The following is a 21041-nucleotide window of genomic DNA, read 5'->3' as shown; positions in this document are numbered from 1 at the left end:
TTGTATTATATTGAGGGCTGTTTTGATTAGCTTTTTTCTGATACAGAATGACTGAGAACTACCTAAGTAGGAAGTTCCAGGATAAAAAGAGACAGAACGAGGAAGATGTATTGAACTTGTCGCAGTTATTGGAAGGAAAAACAAAGAAACAAAGCGCAAGGCTATTCTATGAATTACTGGTATGAATATCAACTCCAATGCAGAAATTTAGTATTAAGTAGATCAATGATTGAATTTTCACCTTTCCTGTATGTAGCCCTTTATTTTTCTTTGAGATTGTCCAGTATCTGATATTTATTGACCCGCAATGCTCCAATATGGATGGATTTACAGGTTCTGAAATCGCGGGGCTCGGTAGATGTGCAGCAGGAGAGTGCCTATGACGATATCCTTGTAAGGCAGACTTCCAAACTGAAGGACGCATCTCAATGGAATGTAGAGAAGTAGTTTTAAAAGTGTAAATCTTGCACTTACATGAGGGGTATAGAAATGGTATAGTTGAACCTTTGGTTATAGCCGATAGGGCATATTTATACTTTTGTGTTTCAGGAAATAGAAATCTCTGGTCCTGTAAATGTGTACCTATTTAACACCTACTGTAAAGCTCTCTTTTGTAATTGTTTTCGGAGTAGATGCAAATTATGTACCCTTCGCACAATTAACTTTATCAAAGAAGTGGGGAAAAAAATTATATCCAACTCCTCTAAAGTTTACCATAATTAAATTACTTTTGTTTTAATTTTAAAAATTGTAAACATTTCTGGAATTAATGATAGTCGACGACTTATTATAGGTAATATTTGACAAATGACCGTTAATTTGAAGGAAATATTTATAATTTTTCACAAATTATAACAAACTTCAAGGCATCTCATTGGGGTACCCTCAGAACTTTGTGTGCCCGTCGTGTTCTTTTCCGTTTCTCTGTTCAAATTAAACATCCAATTTCCTGATAGGCTTGGATTGCGTGGATCATATGTCGTGTTGAACGAAGAGGATTTCGGCCGCTTTTGTGACTTGAAATGTGACTAAATAGTCGAACAAACATTACCGTAAAATGCATGGCCAAACAAACGTGCAACCTAGTCAAACACACATGATTTCACGAGAGTAATGAAATTAAGAAAGAAAATGGATACAAAATACAATAAGTTCTTATAAACAACTGAAGAGAGATGATGCTCATCCCTAAGACCTACAAACCAAGGTGATGCACCTTCAGGGTTTAAAATCTCCCTAAAGGAGAAAGATAATACATAGATCAATCGCTGGAAGACCCATCATCATCATCTTCGTGCTCTCTTATGACCCTCTCCACAAAGTTCTTCCTGACCCCTTTAAGAACAGCTTCTGTGGATTGCTCTCCGCCATGCCCATCATTGAGCACAGGATCTGACTGGCACAGAACTAAGGCAACACCTGCAAAATTCAAGTACGCAGTTTGATTTACATTTCTTTGAACCACAGCGACCAGAAAAAGACAAGTTGGATTGGAAAAGCACATCAGGAGACAACATACTTTCAGGAGTACACCTCCGACCAAAACTATGTATTCCCACATAAGTTGCCTTAACGGCACTACTGTTGTACACCAGAATAGTGGGAAGATTACGATCGGGATAGTTGGGAATGCACTCAGTAGATATAATTTTGACGAACTTAGTTGCAGGATATAGTTTAGCCAAATCTTCTAAACATTGCAAAAGCAGCCTACACTCTGGGTATCTGTCAAAAGAGCACACACATAAACAAAAATTCTGCAGATGCAACTGATAATTGATTCCCTTATAAGTAACATAAAACACAAGCTATGCTTATGCTTGATAACTAGTACAATTTACCCATCTTTATACAGTAACACGACCACCCAAACATCTTGAGGAGCCTGTGAAACTTCACGAACAAAATCAGATCCAGATATTGGGATTACTGAACCAAACTTTGCAATTTTGGCTGCCTCTCTCATCTCGGCCAACCTCTTCTTCCTATCACAATCAAAATGAAAATACAATCATAAGCATTGATAATCTCATTCAATTGATGGCACCATAATTTCTATACTATATCTTCCAGAAACTGAATAAGGGGGTTTCTCTGGTTTTGAGTAAGGTTGATCAGCCAATAAGGTTGGCAAGACATTAAAGAAACATCAAAAGGAAAGACAGTACCTTAATAAGTAAAATATAACAATAAATCAATCCTAATATAGATCAAATAATTTCACATGTCTTCCAGCCATTTAATGCACCCACAATCACCCAAACAAATAACAAAAAGAAAAATCCATAGAAGACCCACCCATATAATAGACTTATCTCTTCTCATCAAAGATCGAACCTTACTGAAAATTCCAGGCAAGTTAAATCTAATTCAATAACTAACCTTGGGTGCAACTAAATTCGCTGGCTCACTGGGGAGGCATCTCCCAAAATAACGATTGGACCTCCGCCATCGAGGACCCAAAATAGACTAGTTCTAGGTATAAATAAGCGCAAAAATCAGTGTTTTCCACATGCGCCAATGCAGTAGTAAATTTTAACTAAACGGAAACTTGCAAATTATTTCTTTCAAAATCAATTTGGAAAAAGATTCAATCCACTACATGATTCTCAGAAACCCAACCTCCCTATGCTTCAGCAAGTGAATTGCTACATCTATTCATAAATCAAGAGAACATGTCAACTTAAATCAAAGTTAATAGGGAATAACTACCTGTAGTCTTCGAGGAAGCGATCGTCATCGAGATCATCCTCGAGATCTTCAAGCTCTTCCTCAGTTTTCTCGTCGATCCAGGCCTTGTCTTTCGGCTTGGATTCGTCGTCCTCGACCGGCGTGAAAGGCGCCGGCTTGAACGCCGGCTGCTTCGGGGGAAGATTTCCTAGTTTCCTCTGAATGTCGTCCCACTGCGTCGAGGCTCCTTCCACATCCTTGTATACGAAATGGTAGTCCGCCATTGCTGTGGGTTCCCGCAGCTTCCCGGCGACTGCATGTTTTATAGCGTACTGAGCTCACCAGTATTTCTTCGGCCCAATGAAAAATGGATCTTCACGAAGTCCAAATTTGATGTTGGCCCAAAAATTGGGCCTAGTGGCCCAATATTGAAAATTATTTGCTACTTTTGGGTCTATAATGGTAATGGCCCAATATTCAGCTCTCCTGCTTTTTCTCTCCCGCTAACTACTTAATGATCGTTTCTATAACAGAAAGCCGCGTACCCCGCAGTAGCAAGTGTTCTTTCTCTCAATTTTCGTATTCCATCGGCTTCGAAAATCCTCTAGCAAGAGAAGGCGAGATGCATGAAGCGATGAATCTGAGTGTGACCTCGGTGGAAGCACTGGTGTCTCAAATACAAGGGTTGTCGAGCAACATCGACGATGTAACTCAGCTATGCAGCTGTTTGAAACAGTCCGAAAATTGGCTTCGTGTCGAGCAACTCTCGCTCGCTCCTCTCCTCAGCGAACTCGATCCCGCTATGCATTCCCTTGGATACCTCTACATTCTGTGAGTGTTCTTACTTATTACCCTTGGACACATGGCAGACGTCAATCAGCAATCTGATTGTCTTTTGTTTTTGTTAAGAACTGCATGAACTTAGCCTGTTTCATTCGCATGTTTTCTGGAAATTTTTGAGGTGGTTTCATGGCCTCGACCGCTGTTATTTTTCTCTTCATGGTTGGGTGATTGCTTTAAAATAAGTGTCTGCTGTTAAATGCTCAGTTTGATTCTTTTAGCTGTTGCCTAACTAATCTCAAAATTTTGGTTGTTCCTTGAGTTGCAGTTATATCTGTTTGTAAAGGGTTAAAGGACCAAGTTATGTTGCTTGAAGACCCCATTCGCGTTCTGGCTCAGATGTTGACAGCTCCACGGAAGCTTAAAATGTCCTCTGAACAGTTAACAACTTTACATCTACTCTCTGTTTATTGTCAAAATGCTATAGGCAGGACTCTCCATTTTGGACGATGTCATATTTGAGGTTGATCAGCCTTGCAACTTTTTCCTCTACTGTTATTATCGGTGAGTTGCTTCAGATATTCAGAATACTTCATCTGTTTTTTAGCTGACTTCAGGTAGAGTTGCATCAGATTTGAATTGTATTTGATAACTCTGTTTATAGAGAAGTCTTTTTGTATTCACTTCCCCTTAATCTTTTTCATCTTCTCTTACTTTCCTCTCTTTGGATGCCCCAACTTGGGAATTATTTTCTGTTTCAAATATTTGATGCTCATTGATTTTCTTGTGCACCACTAGATTGTTTTTAGATAATTGAAACTCTATCTGCTTCTGGCATCTTGGAAGTGGGTGTTGGAGATTCGATCTCCCTCATATTTTGTATATTACTTGTAACTAATTTGAAACCAGAGGTCACAACTTCATGCCGCCAAACATGGAACGATCCTAACTCTCTCACCTTTGCATTCGAGCTGTGATATTTGATTTTGGGTTCTCAGTCATGATTAGTTTGATTGCCAAAAACTCACTGTTCAAGGTATCTGCTTAGTTTGGAAGTGGAATGCCTGGTTTTTAGAGTCCATAAACATTGCATAGCAGCTTTGTCCATATTTATATTAAAATGAAATATTCTTAAGTGACTTAATTTGAGAATCGGAACTTAATTTGATATTTGGTATAAACTCTAGGGGTATGGTTTGCATTGGGAAAAAGGAGTTCCCTAAAGCTTTAGAGTGCATAATGTATATATAACTCAATCTGGTTCCCTGTGCATGGCAATCTATGTTATTCTTATTTTGTTTGTATACTATTATGCACTCAACCTAAAATTTCATTTCTTTTTTTTCTGGTTGCTATGGTTTTCAGGTTGTAACTGCTCCTATGCCCACTATTAGTGCTATAGCTGTTGCAGCATACAAAAAATACATACTGGTTTCCTCATTCATCTCGCGCAGGTCCTTTTTCCCAATTACTGGTGTAGATGTTTGCCTGCAACTGTTAACTTGCGGTTTTTACATTAAATGTGTTTTGGGGAAAGCAATATGTTTATTTTAAGTTCTTAGAGTATGTTGTGGCATTGAAATATCATTTCTGTTGTTATTCTTACTCGTTGTTTCACAAACTTTAACTTTTTATTTCTTCACTGGTACATCTGTTTGGCATATTTCTCTTAGCCGCCTTGGCTGTTTAATATATAATACCTGTTTCTGATCCTAATGGCAGTTCTCCACCAGTTTCCCCAAGTATACTTCTTCAGCAGCTCAAAGGAATTTGAAAAAATTCTCTCAGGTATGATAACTAATTGAATTAGTCAGAGTTTGCCACCCTTTGCCTAGTGAAACAGTGTCTAAGTTTACTTCTTTGAAAACATCTGTTTTGATGTTCTATTTCTTGTCTGTTATCCAGAATCCAGTTATTGAAATTACACCTTTCTGGATATGGGTTTTTTAGTTCCACAGTTATAAACTATTATTTAATAATGGGTTGCCAAACTGTTGAGAAACTAATTCATCAAGACAAGAGACTAATGAACAAACTGACCATTAGGTGAATAATAACTTCATTTCTGATTAGCTGTTACTACTGCTACTCCTGTCAATTTGTTCAATACAAGACCACTATTACAGCCATGACGTTCGTATTGCCTGAAGTTCCTTTGGACATGCATTATTATTCATTTTCTCCTCAATTTTAGTTATTTTTCTGCATTCTTTTGTCTTTGTATCTTAGTTTTTCCACTTTCTCTCCCCCTCGCCCCCCTAAGTTCCTTTGGACATGCATTATTATTCATTTTCTCCTCAATTTTTAGATATTTTGATGCATTCTTTTGTCTTTGTATCTTTGTTATACTACTGGAGAAGTATCAGAGCTTGAGATTTGTGTACGAACAAACAAGGACAAGTTTGCAAGTGTAAGTTCTTTTTGTTGCATTGAACACGGGCCACTGCATTGAAGTCCTTCCCTCTGGCACTGCCTTCAACTCTGACGCAAATATTTCCTCCACTTTTAGGACAAGAATCTTGGGTTGGTGAAGCAAGTAGTGTCTTCTATGTATAAACGTAATATTCAGAGGTGATTCAGACATATCTGACTCTATCCCTCCAAGGCATTGCCAATACTGTCAAACTAAATAGCCCCAAGGAGGCTGAGATGCATGTGCTTAAAATGGTAGGTGAAGCATGGTATAACCACTTTCTTGGTAATGCATGCATTAACAAGTTTTGGTCTCTTAATATTTAGTTGTTCCATTTCTTCTATAGATCCACTAGGGCGAAATCTATGCAACAATTAATCAGAAGGATGGAATGGTTAGATTCCTGGAGGATCCTGAAAAGTACAAAACCTGTGAGATGATTGAATGCAATGACTTGTCAATGCAGAGGTTTGTATGTCAGAATAACAGCTTTTTTTTTGGTCTCTGGAGAAGTAAAAAGAAGGTTGCAATTCTTCTGAACTGGCTGGTGGGATTAGGAAGATACTTTTAACATTGTTTTTTATGGTTATGACATGTTTGCTCAGGTGTCTCCATCTTCTGTTGTGGACTCATTTTATAGGCACAACTGCATTGTGATCCAGCAGCCTGAATGTCTGCTGTTCGATCGTTTCAGGATGATGATGCTGTCAAAGAAGCTAAGAGCCATGAGTGAAGTTATGTTGTGTGATCCTTCGTATTACCTAGGAAAGGTACACAAGATTCTAATAACTGTTCCATTGTAGCCTCTGGGTCAGCAGCTGCAGCTCATTACTCCTTTTCTCTCTTCCTCACTTCCAATCTCTGGTAACTAAACCACATTCCCCTTTGTTTTTTTTGATACTTAGTGTATTCAGGTTTGGAAAGGAGCGCCAGAGATATGAATGTGATGATTTTGATACTGTTCCCTCACAATTCAGTAATTGATGCACAACTTATAGAGAATGCACACATTTGATTGATTGAAAATTTGGGATCCGGAACAACATCCTCTTTTTCCCTTTTGGTGATGGGTGCAAGTAGCTGAAACCAGCATATGAGGCATGCTAATAATCTTTGGTGGGAAGTCTAACCAAGCTTTGCCTGATGAGTAGGGCAGAGTGGCCTATGATTGGATGTAACTTGAGGTAAATACCCACCTCTTTTTTTCAAGATTCACGAATTTGGGTGCTTGTGAATTTGTAAGTTGATAAATTTTTGTATAATAAATGATGTAATAATTCCACCTATTACAAAAGAAGCACATAGACTGCTTGCATTAAAAAACCAATATTCATATGTGCTTAAGGATGTTTGTAATTTCTGAAATCAAGCGTGATGCAGAACAATTAAGAATTTTTGGGATACCAAATGATTTTGAGGACAAATGACGGAGGTAGTATTCTGAACAATCATATGCTTGTCCAAAGTTAACCTTAATAAGCAAGATACCGGTGTTTCACGCCAGATATTCAAAGAGGAGCAATCTCTTTTCACAAATTCTGTTCCCTATTTAAGCAATTGGAAATAAACTATTTCTGAGGTTGGTATACCCAATTTCAGTACACTACTGCTTTAAATTGAATTTGTGGATTTGTAATTGGTGAAAATTATATTTTTATTTGAGTGGAAATTCAAATATATTTCTGTGCCATTTCTATTAACTGCAATTCAAATATAATTCTATAGCAAAGTACATTTTCTGTGGGAAGATTATACAGTAACTTTTGACTTATATAAGGACCTATAAAAAAACCGGTACTCGCTTATCAAACATTTTTTTTATATTGAAAAGCGATTTTAGTTTGTCGAGAGATAGTAGCGATTTGTTACTTCAGCTGTACCAAAACCACTCCACCACCGTCAACCACAGCTCCGCGCCTTCCTCCATTTCACCGGCGATTAATCAACACTAGGGATTGGCTACTCGCCGGTTCAATCTCTGGTAACCTCTTCAAAATTATGTGGTACCAGCTCAAGCTCGAATATTTCAGTTGAAGTTCTTCGGCGCAGGTTCAAGTTCTGAATTCCCGTTTCCGTCTTGAACCTTAACGACGTAAATGGACATACTTTTTGCTCAGATCCAAGCGGACCTTCGCTCCAACGACGCGCTCCGGCAGTCCGGGGCATTACTCCAGGCACTGCAACAATCCGCCGCAGGACGCGATATATCTGTTATCGCAAAATCCGCAGTCGAAGAGATCGTCGCCTCCCCTGCTTCCGCCGTCTCCAAAAAGCTCGCCTTTGACCTCATTCGCTCTACTCGGCTTACGGCCGATCTGTGGGAAACTGTATGCACCGGTATCCGAAACGATCTCGATTTCCCCGATCCTGACGTTACCGCGGCCGCGGTCTCAATCCTTGCTGCCATCCCCTCCTATCGCCTTGGCAAACTCATTAATGACTGCAATAAAGAAATCTCCGCTTGCTTCGATTCCGCTAGTGATAATCTTCGGTTTTCAATTACCGAAACTCTAGGCTGCATCCTCGCCCGCGACGATCTCGTGACATTGTGTGAAAACAATATTAACTTGCTCGATCGCGTCTCAAATTGGTGGAGTCGGATTGCTCAAAACATGCTTGATAAATCCGACGCAGTTTCGAAGGTCGCTTTTGAATCCATTGGGAAATTGTTTCAGGAATTTGAATCAAAGAGGATGAGTCGACTCGCTGGAGATAAATTAGTTGATACTGAAAATTCTGTTGCAATTCGATCAAATTGGATTTCATCAATGGTTGATTTTGTTTGGAAGAAGAGAAATGCTTTAATGTCACGATCGTTAATTCTCCCAGTGGAGAGTTTTAGAGCTACCGTTTACCCGCTAGTTTATGCAGTAAAGGCAGTGGCTTCTGGTTCGATAGAGGTGATCAAGAAGCTATCGATGGCATCAAAGAGTGGGAGTGCTGGTACGCCATCTGATTCAGGAAATGCAGAGAGATTTGTGGGAGTGTCAGATGTGGTGTCGCATTTGGCACCATTTTTAGCATCATCATTGGATCCTGCATTAATATTTGAGGTCGGGATTAATATGTTGTACTTAGCTGATGTTCCTGGAGGGAAGCCTGAGTGGGCTTCCACATCTATTATTGCAATTCTTACTCTTTGGGACAGACAGGAGTATTCTTCTGCTCGAGAGAGCATAGTTAGAGCTGTTGTAACTAATTTGCATCTCCTTGATCTAAGCATGCAGGTATGTTGTGTCTTGTTTCATGCTTATTACTTGTCCTTTGTTTCTGATATAGTCATGAATATCCGTCCACTTGCATAGTTAGTGCAAGGAAACATATGAAATTTTTTGGATGAACAGTATTTGCTTGTCAAGTAACGAACTAGGCCATGTTCCCTGATCAAATCTGCTGGCAATAGTACTGTTCCCCATGATATTAGGAATTTAGATACTTCACTTACAAGTTGTAGGCTAGTGAAGAGAGTTTAATATGGCTGCAGAAATCAAATTACAATTGCTCTGCATTCTTGTGTTGTTATTCTGCACGGCAGTGAAACCTGATCCACGAATCTTGGTTAACTCTTTCATCAAGAGATGAGGTCTCCATTTATTTCTTCAAAAGTATCACTAGATTCATAGGCATCATCATTGGAGTATCTTTCATCTTCCAGAGAGTCTTATTTCTGCTTTTGCAAATGCTTTTAGCTGGACTAGTTTTGATTGGCGACTATCTTGTTTACCTATTGTCAACGTCTATGCATATATCTCGGATGGCATTGAGGCCGCCATAACCAGTTTTTGATGTGGCATTGTTGATGTAGGTTTCACTATTTAAAAGATTGCTTCTTATGGTCAGAAACTTGAGGGCCGAATCAGATCGAATGCATGCCTTGGCATGCATCTGCCGTACTGCTCTTTGTGTTGATCTTTTTGCAAAGGAGAGTGTGCGTCGAGGTCAAAAACCTCTCGCAGGAACGGATATTGCTTCACTTTTTGAAGATGCTAGAGTAAAGGACGATCTCAATAGTGTTACTAGTAAGAGTTTATTTAGAGAAGAATTGGTTGCCATGCTGGTAGAAAGTTGTTTCCAGTTGTCGTTGCCTTTGCCTGAACAAAAGAGTTCAGGTATGGAGAGTAGGGTGATTGGAGCCTTAGCCTATGGAACTGGTTATGGTGCATTGAATTGGACAGAACCTGCTCTCGAAGTTGTGGAAGTGTGCAGGCCATGTGTTAAATGGGATTGTGATGGTCGGACGTATGCAATTGATTGCTACCTAAAGTTGCTTGTTAGGCTTTGCCATATCTATGATACCAGAGGTGGTGTCAAAAGAGTCAAGGACGGCGCATCTCAAGATCAGATACTGAATGAAACAAGGTTGCAAAATTTGCAGAGAGAACTTGTTAATGATCTTCGTGAGGTTTGTAATACTTTGTCAAATTATGGTATTTCTGAGAACATATTGAATCTTAGAATTAGAATTCTGAGCTCTTGCTGAATCAGCATACTAATACTTCAGGATCCAAGTGCATCTCTGCAATACATTTGTTCTAATATTGGCTGCTTCACATAGTTTATTGCGCTGCATAATGTTAAATGCCTGCCAAGTGTTCCTATAGTGATTCAACTTCAGACTATAGAGATTGATTGAAAAATTCAATATTTCACTAGTACCACTTTAGTGCAATGTGGACCAAATGAGTATCTTGTCGATTAATGGTTTTATTTGGCAGGTTAACACTCCTAGAATCTGTGCCCGTCTAATCTGGGCGATTTCAGAACACATTGATTTGGAAGGATTGGATCCCCTTCTTGCTGATGACCCTGAGGACCCATTAAACATTATCGTATCAAATATCCACAAAGTTCTATTCAACGTAGACTCTTCAGCAAGTACAACAAATCGTCCACAAGATGTTCAAGTAGTTCTTCTGTGCGCGCAGCGGTTGGGATCACGTAATGCTAGGGCTGGACATTTGCTGACTAAAGAGCTTGAAGAATTTAGGACCCATCCTTCCGCTGATTCAGTCAATAGGCACCAATGCCGTTTAATACTACAGAGAATTAAATATGTTTCTGGTCGTCCTGATGACAAGTGAGCATTGTTCTACATTATTTACTGATAAAATAAGTAGAGCCCATTGGCTATTTAAACTGAGTTCTGGTAGGAAGGATAGATTTGCAAATCAACTGCTATGACCTTTCTCTATGTACATTTGACCTGCATACTCAGAAAGACACCATATATTTGCTGTGTGTGTGTGTGGGTGGGTGGGGGACTTACACGGATGCATGATAAAAATACATGATATTACTTTAATTAATAATTTCTCAGTTTTATCACTAAAATTATATTATGTGTGCTAGTTTATATTTGTGTTCTGTTCTCCATCCCTTTAAATCTATAATGTTGATCATATTAGGAGTTTGTAGATTATACAAATTATTTTGACAGTGTTCTCTGATTCGGTTGCCTGATCCTTTTGTTTTCAGGTGGGCTGGGGTTAGTGAAGCCAGAGGAGACTACCCGTTTAGCCACCACAAGCTAACTGTTCAGTTCTATGATGCATCTGCAGCTCAGGATCGGAAGCTAGAGGGGTTAATTCATAAAGCTATTTTAGAACTGTGGAGGCCGGATCCCAATGAGTTAACTCAGTTATTGACTAAAGGGATTGATTCAAATTTAATTAAGGTTCCTCCGAATGCATTCACCTTGAGTGGCAGCAGTGATCCTTGCTATGTTGAAGGATATCACTTAACAGATCCAAATGATGGAAGGATTACTCTGCATTTGAAGGTCAGACTGCCTGTTTGTTAGCTGCTTCTGTTGTTCTCAGTAGGCTACAAGTGAACTTATTAGTTCTTGGCAGCTTCTATTTGGTTTATGAATAGTTAGGTTCCTCTGAATAAAATAAAGTTGACTTGACCATAATTATTGGCCTTGTATAGTTAAATGAGCTGAGCTTGGATTATCTTCCAGTTCTTTTACTTGGTTTGCCTGTCTGTGGAAATTAAATTCTTCCCGACCCAATTATTTCTTCTCTCATTCCTTAAACCTGCAAATATAATAGTTGAACTAATAAGCCAAACTAATAATTGAAATAATTTCAGGTTCTCAATCTTACCGAGATCGAACTGAATCGTGTGGACATTCGAGTTGGACTATCTGGTGGTTTGTATTTCATGGATGGTTCTCCTCAAGCTGTGCGACAGCTGCGGGATCTTAATTCACAGGTTAAGTTGGTTATGTTTCCTTCTTCATCATGTGGTTTTTTGCTTAATATAGTTTAATCCTTCCAGGCAACTGATGTTGACGAGGTTTGTCTTACTAAATCTTAAGTTGGATGTTATGAAGCTTTTTCTTCCTCTCATATAGTCATATGTCAAAAACACTGGCTGTTGGTGTAAAAGTCTGTTGTTATTTTTCATGTATTTAGTATATTTTCATGTATTTAGCATACAGACTTCTCACGCTAAACCGGAAAAGTTTGCATGGTTTAAAGGTAAGTAAAAGAATGTAACACGTCTAGCGCTAACTGGGAGTTTTAAACTAAAGCCAATCTACTGGGAGAATGTGTGATATATGCTAGGTCATTTTCAAAATTGGAAAGGCTCCTCCATGATGCAGCAGGCTGAAAGTAAGATGGACTTTGAGAGGTGAAAACTGAAGGGGAAGCTTGATCTTAAAATTTGGGCTATTACCTGAAAAAGCTGATGATGTTTGTGTTGTTATGAACATTCGTGGCTCTGTCATCCATACTGAATCATACTAAAATGTTGGTTCGTGTTCTGAACTATCTCATGCAGCAGAAAACAGTATGCCAAAATAGCATCTGTTTGCTATAGTTCATGAATTAAGAGTTTTCATATATTAAGTTGTACCAATATTTTGCTCTTTACCTCTGTAGTCTGTACGTACCATAATTTAAACGTTTCGATTTGCATATCCACAGGAACCTGTATTGTGCAGTGTGACTGTTGGTGTTTCACATTTTGAGCGGTGTGCCCTCTGGGTCCAAGTCCTGTACTATCCATTTTATGGTAGTGGTGTTCCGGCAGATTATGAAGGGACCTATCCTGAAGAAGATCCACAAATTATTAGACAAAAGAAAGGTGCCAAGCATGAAATAGGAGAGCCGGTGATTTTAAGATGCCAGCCATACAAAATTCCCCTTACAGAACTTCTTTTGCCTCATAAAATCTCTCCAGTTGAATATTTCCGTCTGTGGCCTAGTTTACCTGCTGTGGTGGAGTGTACTGGTACATATACATATGAAGGAAGTGGTTTTAAGGCTACAGCTGCACAGCAGTATGGGGAGTCTCCTTTCCTTAGTGGCTTGAAGTCTCTGTCTTCTAAGCCTTTCCATAAAGTTTGCTCGCATATTATCCGGACAGTTGCTGGATTTCAGGTTGGTTTTACTTTTATTACCACCTAGTGCTATACTCATGCTAACTAATTTAGGTGGGAGCCCATTTCTTCCTTGTCTTTGTCTTAGATGTTCTTTGTTTTGAGCACTTCTTCAGTTACTCAGATTTCAGATATTTGCTTTCTATACATGCATAATACTATTTTCATAAATAGGAAGCAAGAGTGCATGTAATTATGATATAGGTAAGCTTTTAGGCTATGCCTGGAGACTCTCTTCAAAGTAGTGTGCGTGTGCCAGGGACCTATATACTGGGCACACAAGAAACAGAAGAGAATGTTATTAAAGATCTTGCAAGAAATGTAGGTTGGAATAATGATTTGAGGTTGAACACTTTCTTTGCTTAGACCATGAAATATTCTTCTTATTGGTGTATAAGCTACATGAAAAATAATAATGTCCCCACGAGCATTTATTTCTCCTCATTGTTCTTTTTGTACTTTTTGAACCACTGTCTTCTGATACGAATTTGTTTGGTCTTAAAACAGCTTTGCTATGCTGCTAAAACTTGGTATGGAGGCTTTGTGGGCATGATGATTTTTGGTGCCAGTGAAGTGAGCAGAAATGTGGACCTTGGTGACGAAACCACTACAATGATTTGCAAATTTGTTGTTCGAGCTTCAGATGCATCCATTACAAAGGAGATTGGTTCAGATCTACAGGGCTGGATGGACGACCTTACTGATGGCACCATTGAGTACATGCCTGAAGATGAAGTCAAAGCAGCTGCTGCAGAGAGGCTGAGAACCTCAATGGAAAGGATAGCGCTGCTAAAGGCAGCACGACCTCGTCCAAAGACCCCCAAATCTGACAGTGAGGAAGAGAAGGAAGAGGAGCAGGGTGAGGATGAACAGGACACGGAGAACAAAGAAAATGAAGAGGGAGATGGTAAAACCAAGGGACCTTCCACGTTGTTCAAATTAACTGCTGAAGAGGTTGAACATCGTGCTCTTCAAGTTGCTGTGCTGCAGGAGTGGCATATGCTGTGTAAAGACAGAAGCACAAAAGTCAACTAGCTGATTCTTTTTCCTACCCTGACAAAGTTTGGATTGTATTCTTTTGTTTATCCTCTGTGTAACTGTTGTATGTGAGCTGGCTGACCAGTAGTTTAGGTCCATCTTCAGCAATTTTTGATGTTGTTTGCTTATTTTCTGAGTTTCTGCCATCAACCTCACCGCCCCCAAATAGTACCATGTAATGCTTTGTGTGACCAAGTGCTGGATTGACACTGTTAAGCTACTGTTAGTTGAATGTTTGATTACATAATCAAACACAGTAGTATGATAGAAACAGCAAAACAAAGTAATGTTCTATTACAAAACAACTTTTTGAGCATTTCCAATTTCTTTCATATCTACACAATCTGAAATAAACAATTCTTCTCATGGGAACGAAATTAAATCTCTTCCAAGAAGTCAGGCCAATAAACAATATATAGAATAAATCAAAAGAATAAACCTAATAACAAATGAGACATCCTAATCAAACCAAGTGGAAAGATCATAATATGAGGTAGAATTGGGAACACCATTTTGGTCTGGCAAAAAACTGGGACCGACATTTTCAACTTGTTGATACTGCTGGACTTCACTCTGTGATTGAGTACCAAGAGCAGCAATCTCCGCTTGAATTCGAGCTAGTTGGCATTGTGCATTATATATCTGTTGATGCAAAATAGTAATCAACCCAACACAACCATAGACGGGATCCTTTATTCTGCAATAAGCCTCGTAGTACAAAGAATCAGCTGCTTCGGCTTGACGGTTCACCGGCAAATCCTATTTTTGCCAAACCAACCAAATTCAAACCGAGGCAAATTGCCAGTGGACTTTCTTGATCATAATGGGGAAAAACAAATTATAGTAGTAATTTATGTATGAAACATAGGTTAGAATTACCTTGAGTATCTTTCCAACATTGCTAGCCCCATAGATTTTGTGAACATAAGCAAATCTTCGAGGATTATTGGCAGGGAAGTAAGGAGAAAAAACGCAGTCTGAAGGGCATCTCCTCCTCAAATGCTTGCATGCTGCGCATCGCCCAGAATTCATTCAATCTTAATATATCAATATCTTCTTACAACAAGATCTCAGAATCTATGTCCTAAATATAATCTAATGAGAGATTCTTCTGAATTCACTTCAGGGCCTATTTGTATAAATATCTTCCAACGGCTAAGAAATTCAAAATTCAGTAATTACAAGGAAAGTTGCCGCTAAATTTTAAATTTACCATATTGAGAATGAGGGAAAAATTTGGTAAATTGTGCCAATCATGCAAATATGTAGTATGCAAATATGTAGTATGGAAACTACAAATATGTAATATGGAAAGTGAAAAATGATTGGAGTGGATGTGATTTAGCTCATAAATTTCTCACTTTCCTTTGCCAAAAAAATGAATGTGCTTTTGGTTTCATCTTTAAGTTTATGATTATCCTGTATCAGATCAGACAACATTCAAACTCAACATTCTTCAGTCTTAGACACTATGATGCCTTTTTGTTCAGATGTAGTTTATTATGAGTGTACTAATTTTAATGATGTTAATGACAAAATTAATTTATTAATTATAGCATTAAACAATACAAATTAACATAACATTGATGTTAATTGCGTAGCAAAATGAATTTAATTTATCATTTGCTCACCCAAAACCAAAAGAAAAACAGGAAAGTGAATCCGGGTTTGGGGTTTCGGGTTCCCTCCATCCACCCCCACTCGGCCTCTCTCCTCTCTCTCCTCTCTCTCCTCTTTCACTGTCTGTAGGTCAATTCAAATTGATATCACAAACCCAATAAAAATATCTTTAGCTCTCAAGTGAGCGCCATCTATCAGCTACCAGAAGATTCTCCATCGCCGCTCCAAAAACCCTAATCTCAATCTCCTTTCAACCTTCATAACTTCAACAATTGATCAAACTACATGCATTAATTGATTGGAAAAAATTCATCCTCCATGGACTTGCTGCATATCACGCCTTGCATTTCGTCTCCATTGCGCCTTCCGGCGCTGGTACCTCGTTCTCGCGTTGCAACTTCCGTCTTCTTCTACAAAAAGCCTACAAGTATCGGAAAATGTAGAAATATGTGCGCGGCTTCCAATTCCGATACAATAGTGAAATCCAGCGAAATTACCAGCAAAAAGGAAGAGGAGCACGGTGACTTGAAGTCTTGGATGCATAGGAACGGACTTCCGCCTTGCAAGGTAATGCTGAGAGAAAGGCCTTCTCATGATTCGAAGCATCGGCCAATTCATTATGTTGCTGCCAGTGAAGATCTTCAGGTGAATTCTTTGCATCAACTTATTATAGTGATTTCAATTCTTTAAGGAACGCGTTCTATGTTTAGACCTGAGATTTTAGTGAATCATTGTTTCGTATCAAGAAAACAAAAAGGAACTGGTAGCATGTTGAAGAAGTGTGGGAGCTAATATACTAAGCGACTTGCAACAAATATTTCAAATGGGTACTTCCTTTGTTCCAAAGATAAAGTATGATGGAGCGCTCTGCGTCGCACACTAAGTTTTGGGAATTGATGTGTGTTATCTATCTCAGGCAGGTGATGTAGCATTTTCTGTCCCCAACTCATTGGTGGTGACGCTTGATAGAGTTTTGGGAAACGAGACCATTGGTAAGGTGCTGCTATGTCTTTACTACTGTAAAGTTGATAATTGATCAGGCTTTGATCCAGGATAACTGATTGACTTATCAGTATTATATCGCTAAGGAAATAGTTTTATGGCTTTATGTGTAGTGTGCTGGTCCTCTTTCCTGCCTCAAACGCTATACACCTTAGTAAATCTGTATCTTGATTAGAATCTACTGAATATCTTTCAGAGCTCATGTATGAACTGTAAGCTTTGAGGAAATCTTGCATTGGGTCCTCCTCACTCTTGCTTTAGATATCATTCTCACCCTTCCCTTCTGAAATATTGGACTCAATAGGTGTTTCTTGTTTTCTTTTTTCCTTTTTCATTTTTCGTGTGTGTGCATTTCTCTTTCGTATATGCTTCTCAAACTACTTATTGATTTGATTGCTGACCTATGGGATTGTTTCGTATGATGCAGCGGAACTTTTAACCACAAACAAATTGTCAGAATTGGCCTGCCTGGCACTATACCTAATGTATGAGAAGAAGCAAGGTAAAAAGTCTTTCTGGTATCCGTATATTAAAGAACTTGATCGTCAGCGAGGTAGGGGCCAGTTAGCTGTGGAATCGCCACTTTTATGGACGGAGGCTGAACTAGATTACCTGACAGGAAGCCCTACAAAGGTATCTGATACTCCACCCTGCCTGAAGTTGAGATTGAGTACATACAACCCTTAATTTCTGTATCAGTTACAGTAAATTATGTTTCTGGATACAAAGTTCTGAATTTGCATATTATGATGATCCAGGCTGAAGTTTTGGAGAGGGCTGAAGGAATCAAACGAGAGTACAATGAGCTTGACACTGTCTGGTTCATGGCTGGATCATTGTTTGAGGTAAGTTGTTTTCATCTTGGACAATTACTTAGTCTTATTTTCTTAGGTGGAAAGTCTCTTTTGTTTTTTCTTTTTTCCTTGAAATATTCTATTTTCTTTCTAATCTTGGATTTGTTGACATTTTTCAGCAATATCCATATGATATCCCCACGGAGGCTTTTCCTTTCAAGATTTTCAAACAAGCTTTTGTTGCTGTACAATCCTGTGTGGTGCATTTGCAGGTTTGCTTTATTTTAGAGCAACGTTCTGTTCATGATATCTTCGAAAATTTGCAAAAATAGAACAAATTTCAGATGAGTCAATCATATAATGTTAGCTAAGACTTTCACAAAAGTTACTATTAACTCTTATTCCTTTTAAACACAGAAAGTCAGTTTGGCCAGGAGATTTGCATTGGTTCCCCTAGGACCTCCATTATTATCCTATAGAAGCAACTGCAAAGCCATGTTAACTGCTGTTGATGGGACAGTGCAACTTGTCGTTGATCGTCCCTATAAAGCTGGGGAACCCATTGTTGTCTGGTCTTAACTCTCTCTCTCTCTCTCTCTCTCACTCACGCAGACGCACACGCACATAAAAAGCAACATGCTGATTTGGAGTTGGGGGAGATAGCTCCTTCCCTGTTTTAGCCTATTCGTGTATTTTGCGTGCTTGTCTAATTGAGAGATTCTTTCTGTTTCTTTCCAGGTGTGGCCCACAGCCTAATTCAAAATTACTCATAAACTACGGTTTTGTGGATGAAGAAAATTCTTATGATCGCATGGTTGTGGAGGTAAAATTCCGTGTCTATTCTTCTGCCCATGCATTTGTTTTATATTAGTAATCACCTTTCTTCTGTCATTTAGGCTTCTTTGAATACCGAGGATCCTCAGTATCAGGACAAAAGATTGGCTGCTCAGAGAAACGGAAAGCTATCAGTACAAGCTTTTCAGGTATAAATCTTCCAATATGTATACCCTTGATAACCTTCCTGCAAGTTACATAATACATCCACGGACAGGTTTTTGTGGGAAAGGAAAGAGATGCTGTGATGGACATGCTTCCTTATCTACGATTAGGATATGTTTCTGATCCTTCAGAGATGCAATCTGTTCTATCTTCTCAAGGTCCAATATGTCCGGTAAGTTCATATTGGTATACTTCATTGATTTAAATATTATCTTATTTGGTATGGATCAGGGAGCAGAAGAATGTAATCATAGTGGTATACACAATGAGATACGGATGTAGGCTTTATAACATTTTCTGTTTTGTTACATGTATATATGAACTCCGAAAAGCCATATGCTCAGCGCTTTAGCTTTCATCTGGTTGCATGAAGAACGGAAGATGTGGGTTTTATTTTTCCTGTTTAGTACATAGGAAATGAATATTTGTTTTACTTGGGGAGTTTTGCTGATATACATAGGTGAGTTCCTGCATGGAACGTGCTGTTCTAGACCAACTCGCCGAGTATTTTGTAGCAAAACTTGCTGGTTATCCAACTACCCTTAGTGAGGATGAGACTTTGGTAACTTTCCTGGAACATCAATTATTTAACTTTATCTTTTCTTTTCTGCTCCAGTTGACATATTTCACTTGTAGCTTGCAGATCCTACCTTGAATCCAAAAAAACGAGTGGCAACACAACTTGTCAGGTTGGAGAAGAAAATATTGAAAGCATGCCTGCAGGCAACAGTAGACCTGATAAACCAGTTACCTGATCACTCTGTATCGCCATGTCCTGCTCCTTATGCCCCAATTCTGAAATGGTCTCTCTCTCTCTCTCTCTATATATATATATATATGTTTTTTTTTTTTCACACACACTATAAATTTGAGGAGGTTAGAGTAATTTGATTGAAAAAAGTATATTGACTAAAATATCCTCAAACTTTTTTTTTATACAAAATAACCATCTCTTAAAATTTTTCTACCCAAAATTTTCTATTCATGCACAATTAAGATTAATAAAAATTATTTAAGAAAATATCTGTCATGATAAATTATTTATTATATTGTTCTTCTTTTTCATATAATTAAATACAAATAATAAAGTTTAAATTATGCACACGAGTGTGTTCCCGGTAGATGGTATATATGATTGACCTATCTATCTGTCTAGCTATCTCGTATAATGTATATCCTTTTTGTGTTAATCATCATTGATTTAAGTGAGACGATCATTTTGCAGATTCTTGAATCCCCTATGATCTTTTTACCTGCTGGGCATGGATTTCCGATATGGAACAGATGGGCGCAGATTAATGAGGGTAAAGTTGGATTTGATATAATCTTTTCATTGCTTTTCTGCAAAGACAACGTTACAGTGTGGTTCAAATCTCATAGGTCTCTTATGACACTTGTACACGATCTACTTCTGATCACCTAAGAAAAGACTAATTTTGGTTTCATTAGCCTCCTAAAGAACCACTCCGCTCTCCAATTTTGAGATAGTTTCTTGCATCAAAACCACTTCTTGAAACATGGCATAACCCGTTTTCGTTCATCTATTCCATTAATTTGCATGTAAAATCATGAGATTGAAATTGTTTCAGATATTAAACACCTGCAAAGTTCATTGCAGGTTGATATGTGAAACGAGTCAAAAAATTGTCTAATGGTATTCTATTCACTCTAATCAAGAATTTTATATATGTTTCTCCTATAATGGTGGGGATAGATTACAAATTGTTCTGGAAGACAAGTTCTAAAATATTATATATAGTTGCCATTAACTTAAAGGACTGATTCAGGATGATTTGTGGCTTGGTTATGAGAAAGCAACCTTCTTATCAATCTTATTCTGGTTTTAGCCAAGGTCAGGTCAAACCTTTTGTTAGTTCCTACTTTTGTCCTATTTTCAGGTGGATCTCATGTTGACGAGATGAATACTGTAAGCTGCTCCATGCCTCCATCAAGCCGCCTATGTCACAAACTAGGAAATTTTTAGTATTGCATTTTTATGTCCATTTGTGTATAATACCAGTTCCGTCCCTAGTTTTAGCTTACTTCCTAACTGTTTCACCTTTTGTAATACCAATTGTGCCCGTCATTTCGTTGTAAGAAGGATGCCTTATTCTCTCTTCTGTGGCCAATTCTTCTGCATTAGGCCAAACATGTATATTTTGTTGATTATTAACTTGGCGACCTATGGAATTGTCACATGTCCTCGGAAATTGTCAACGGTCCAAGCACAATTAGATAAAAGGCATGCTTCCAAGTAAAAAGTTACGTGAAACATTTACAGTTGACGTTCCTAATAATTGGAGATGGAAATTGATCTCAGAAAATCGAAGCTCCG

The 21041-nt window shown here is 38.4% G+C and overlaps 6 protein-coding genes and 1 long non-coding RNA gene across 8 annotated transcripts in view; 5 read left to right on the top strand and 2 right to left on the bottom strand.

Annotated features, from left to right (window-relative positions):
- LOC105177405 (sister chromatid cohesion 1 protein 2) overlaps nucleotides 1–678 on the top strand; it is a 6174-nt gene extending 5496 nt beyond the window's left edge. Inside the window, exons 12-13 of one of the 2 annotated variants that reach the window (XM_011100542.2) lie at nucleotides 47–179; nucleotides 334–678. In XM_011100542.2, the coding sequence (XP_011098844.1) occupies nucleotides 47–179; nucleotides 334–447 (247 nt within the window). In that variant the 3' untranslated portion in view covers nucleotides 448–678. Of the gene's footprint in view, nucleotides 1–44; nucleotides 269–333 lie in introns of those variants that run through there. The other variant, XM_020698976.1, reaches the window with a different exon arrangement.
- Nucleotides 1101–2974, bottom strand: LOC105177404 (phosducin-like protein 3). The gene is made up of 4 exons (XM_011100541.2): nucleotides 2713–2974; nucleotides 1842–1985; nucleotides 1520–1725; nucleotides 1101–1419 (listed from the first exon to the last, which is right to left on the bottom strand). The coding sequence occupies exons 1-4, from the start codon at nucleotides 2952–2954 to the stop codon at nucleotides 1262–1264; spliced, it is 750 nt and encodes a 249-aa protein (XP_011098843.1). The 5' UTR covers nucleotides 2955–2974; the 3' UTR covers nucleotides 1101–1261.
- On the top strand, nucleotides 3273–5238 carry LOC105177403. Its single transcript, XR_849050.2, has 4 exons — nucleotides 3273–3501; nucleotides 3779–4014; nucleotides 4816–4904; nucleotides 5173–5238. It is a non-coding gene; the product is annotated as an uncharacterized LOC105177403 (long non-coding RNA).
- Nucleotides 5795–7236, top strand: LOC105177402 (COP9 signalosome complex subunit 3; the record flags this gene model as incomplete). The annotated part of the gene is given in 6 exon segments (XM_011100540.2): nucleotides 5795–5860; nucleotides 5960–6020; nucleotides 6023–6117; nucleotides 6210–6331; nucleotides 6504–6633; nucleotides 6769–7236. Coding segments are annotated over 6 exon segments (510 nt in total), but the record flags the coding sequence as incomplete, so codon positions are not given.
- Nucleotides 7671–14607, top strand: LOC105177401 (protein TPLATE). Its single transcript, XM_011100539.2, has 7 exons — nucleotides 7671–9090; nucleotides 9669–10265; nucleotides 10579–10940; nucleotides 11339–11642; nucleotides 11957–12079; nucleotides 12799–13254; nucleotides 13761–14607. The coding sequence occupies exons 1-7, from the start codon at nucleotides 7960–7962 to the stop codon at nucleotides 14286–14288; spliced, it is 3501 nt and encodes a 1166-aa protein (XP_011098841.1). The 5' UTR covers nucleotides 7671–7959; the 3' UTR covers nucleotides 14289–14607.
- On the bottom strand, nucleotides 14751–15323 carry LOC105177510 (LOB domain-containing protein 23-like). Its single transcript, XM_011100697.1, has 2 exons — nucleotides 15171–15323; nucleotides 14751–15050 (listed from the first exon to the last, which is right to left on the bottom strand). Exons 1-2 carry the CDS (start codon nucleotides 15321–15323, stop codon nucleotides 14751–14753), a joined length of 453 nt encoding a protein of 150 aa, XP_011098999.1.
- On the top strand, nucleotides 15946–20904 carry LOC105177400 (ribulose-1,5 bisphosphate carboxylase/oxygenase large subunit N-methyltransferase, chloroplastic). Its single transcript, XM_011100538.2, has 13 exons — nucleotides 15946–16556; nucleotides 16828–16903; nucleotides 17341–17546; nucleotides 17672–17758; nucleotides 17887–17979; nucleotides 18125–18279; nucleotides 18446–18530; nucleotides 18604–18690; nucleotides 18759–18878; nucleotides 19167–19268; nucleotides 19343–19509; nucleotides 19932–20010; nucleotides 20605–20904. Coding segments are annotated over exons 1-12 (1506 nt in total). The 5' UTR covers nucleotides 15946–16229; the 3' UTR covers nucleotides 19933–20010; nucleotides 20605–20904.

Source organism: Sesamum indicum, linkage group LG15, assembly GCF_000512975.1.
Source record: "Sesamum indicum cultivar Zhongzhi No. 13 linkage group LG15, S_indicum_v1.0, whole genome shotgun sequence".
Lineage (NCBI taxonomy): Eukaryota > Viridiplantae > Streptophyta > Magnoliopsida > Lamiales > Pedaliaceae > Sesamum > Sesamum indicum.
This window is presented reverse-complemented; position numbering and strand designations above follow the sequence as displayed.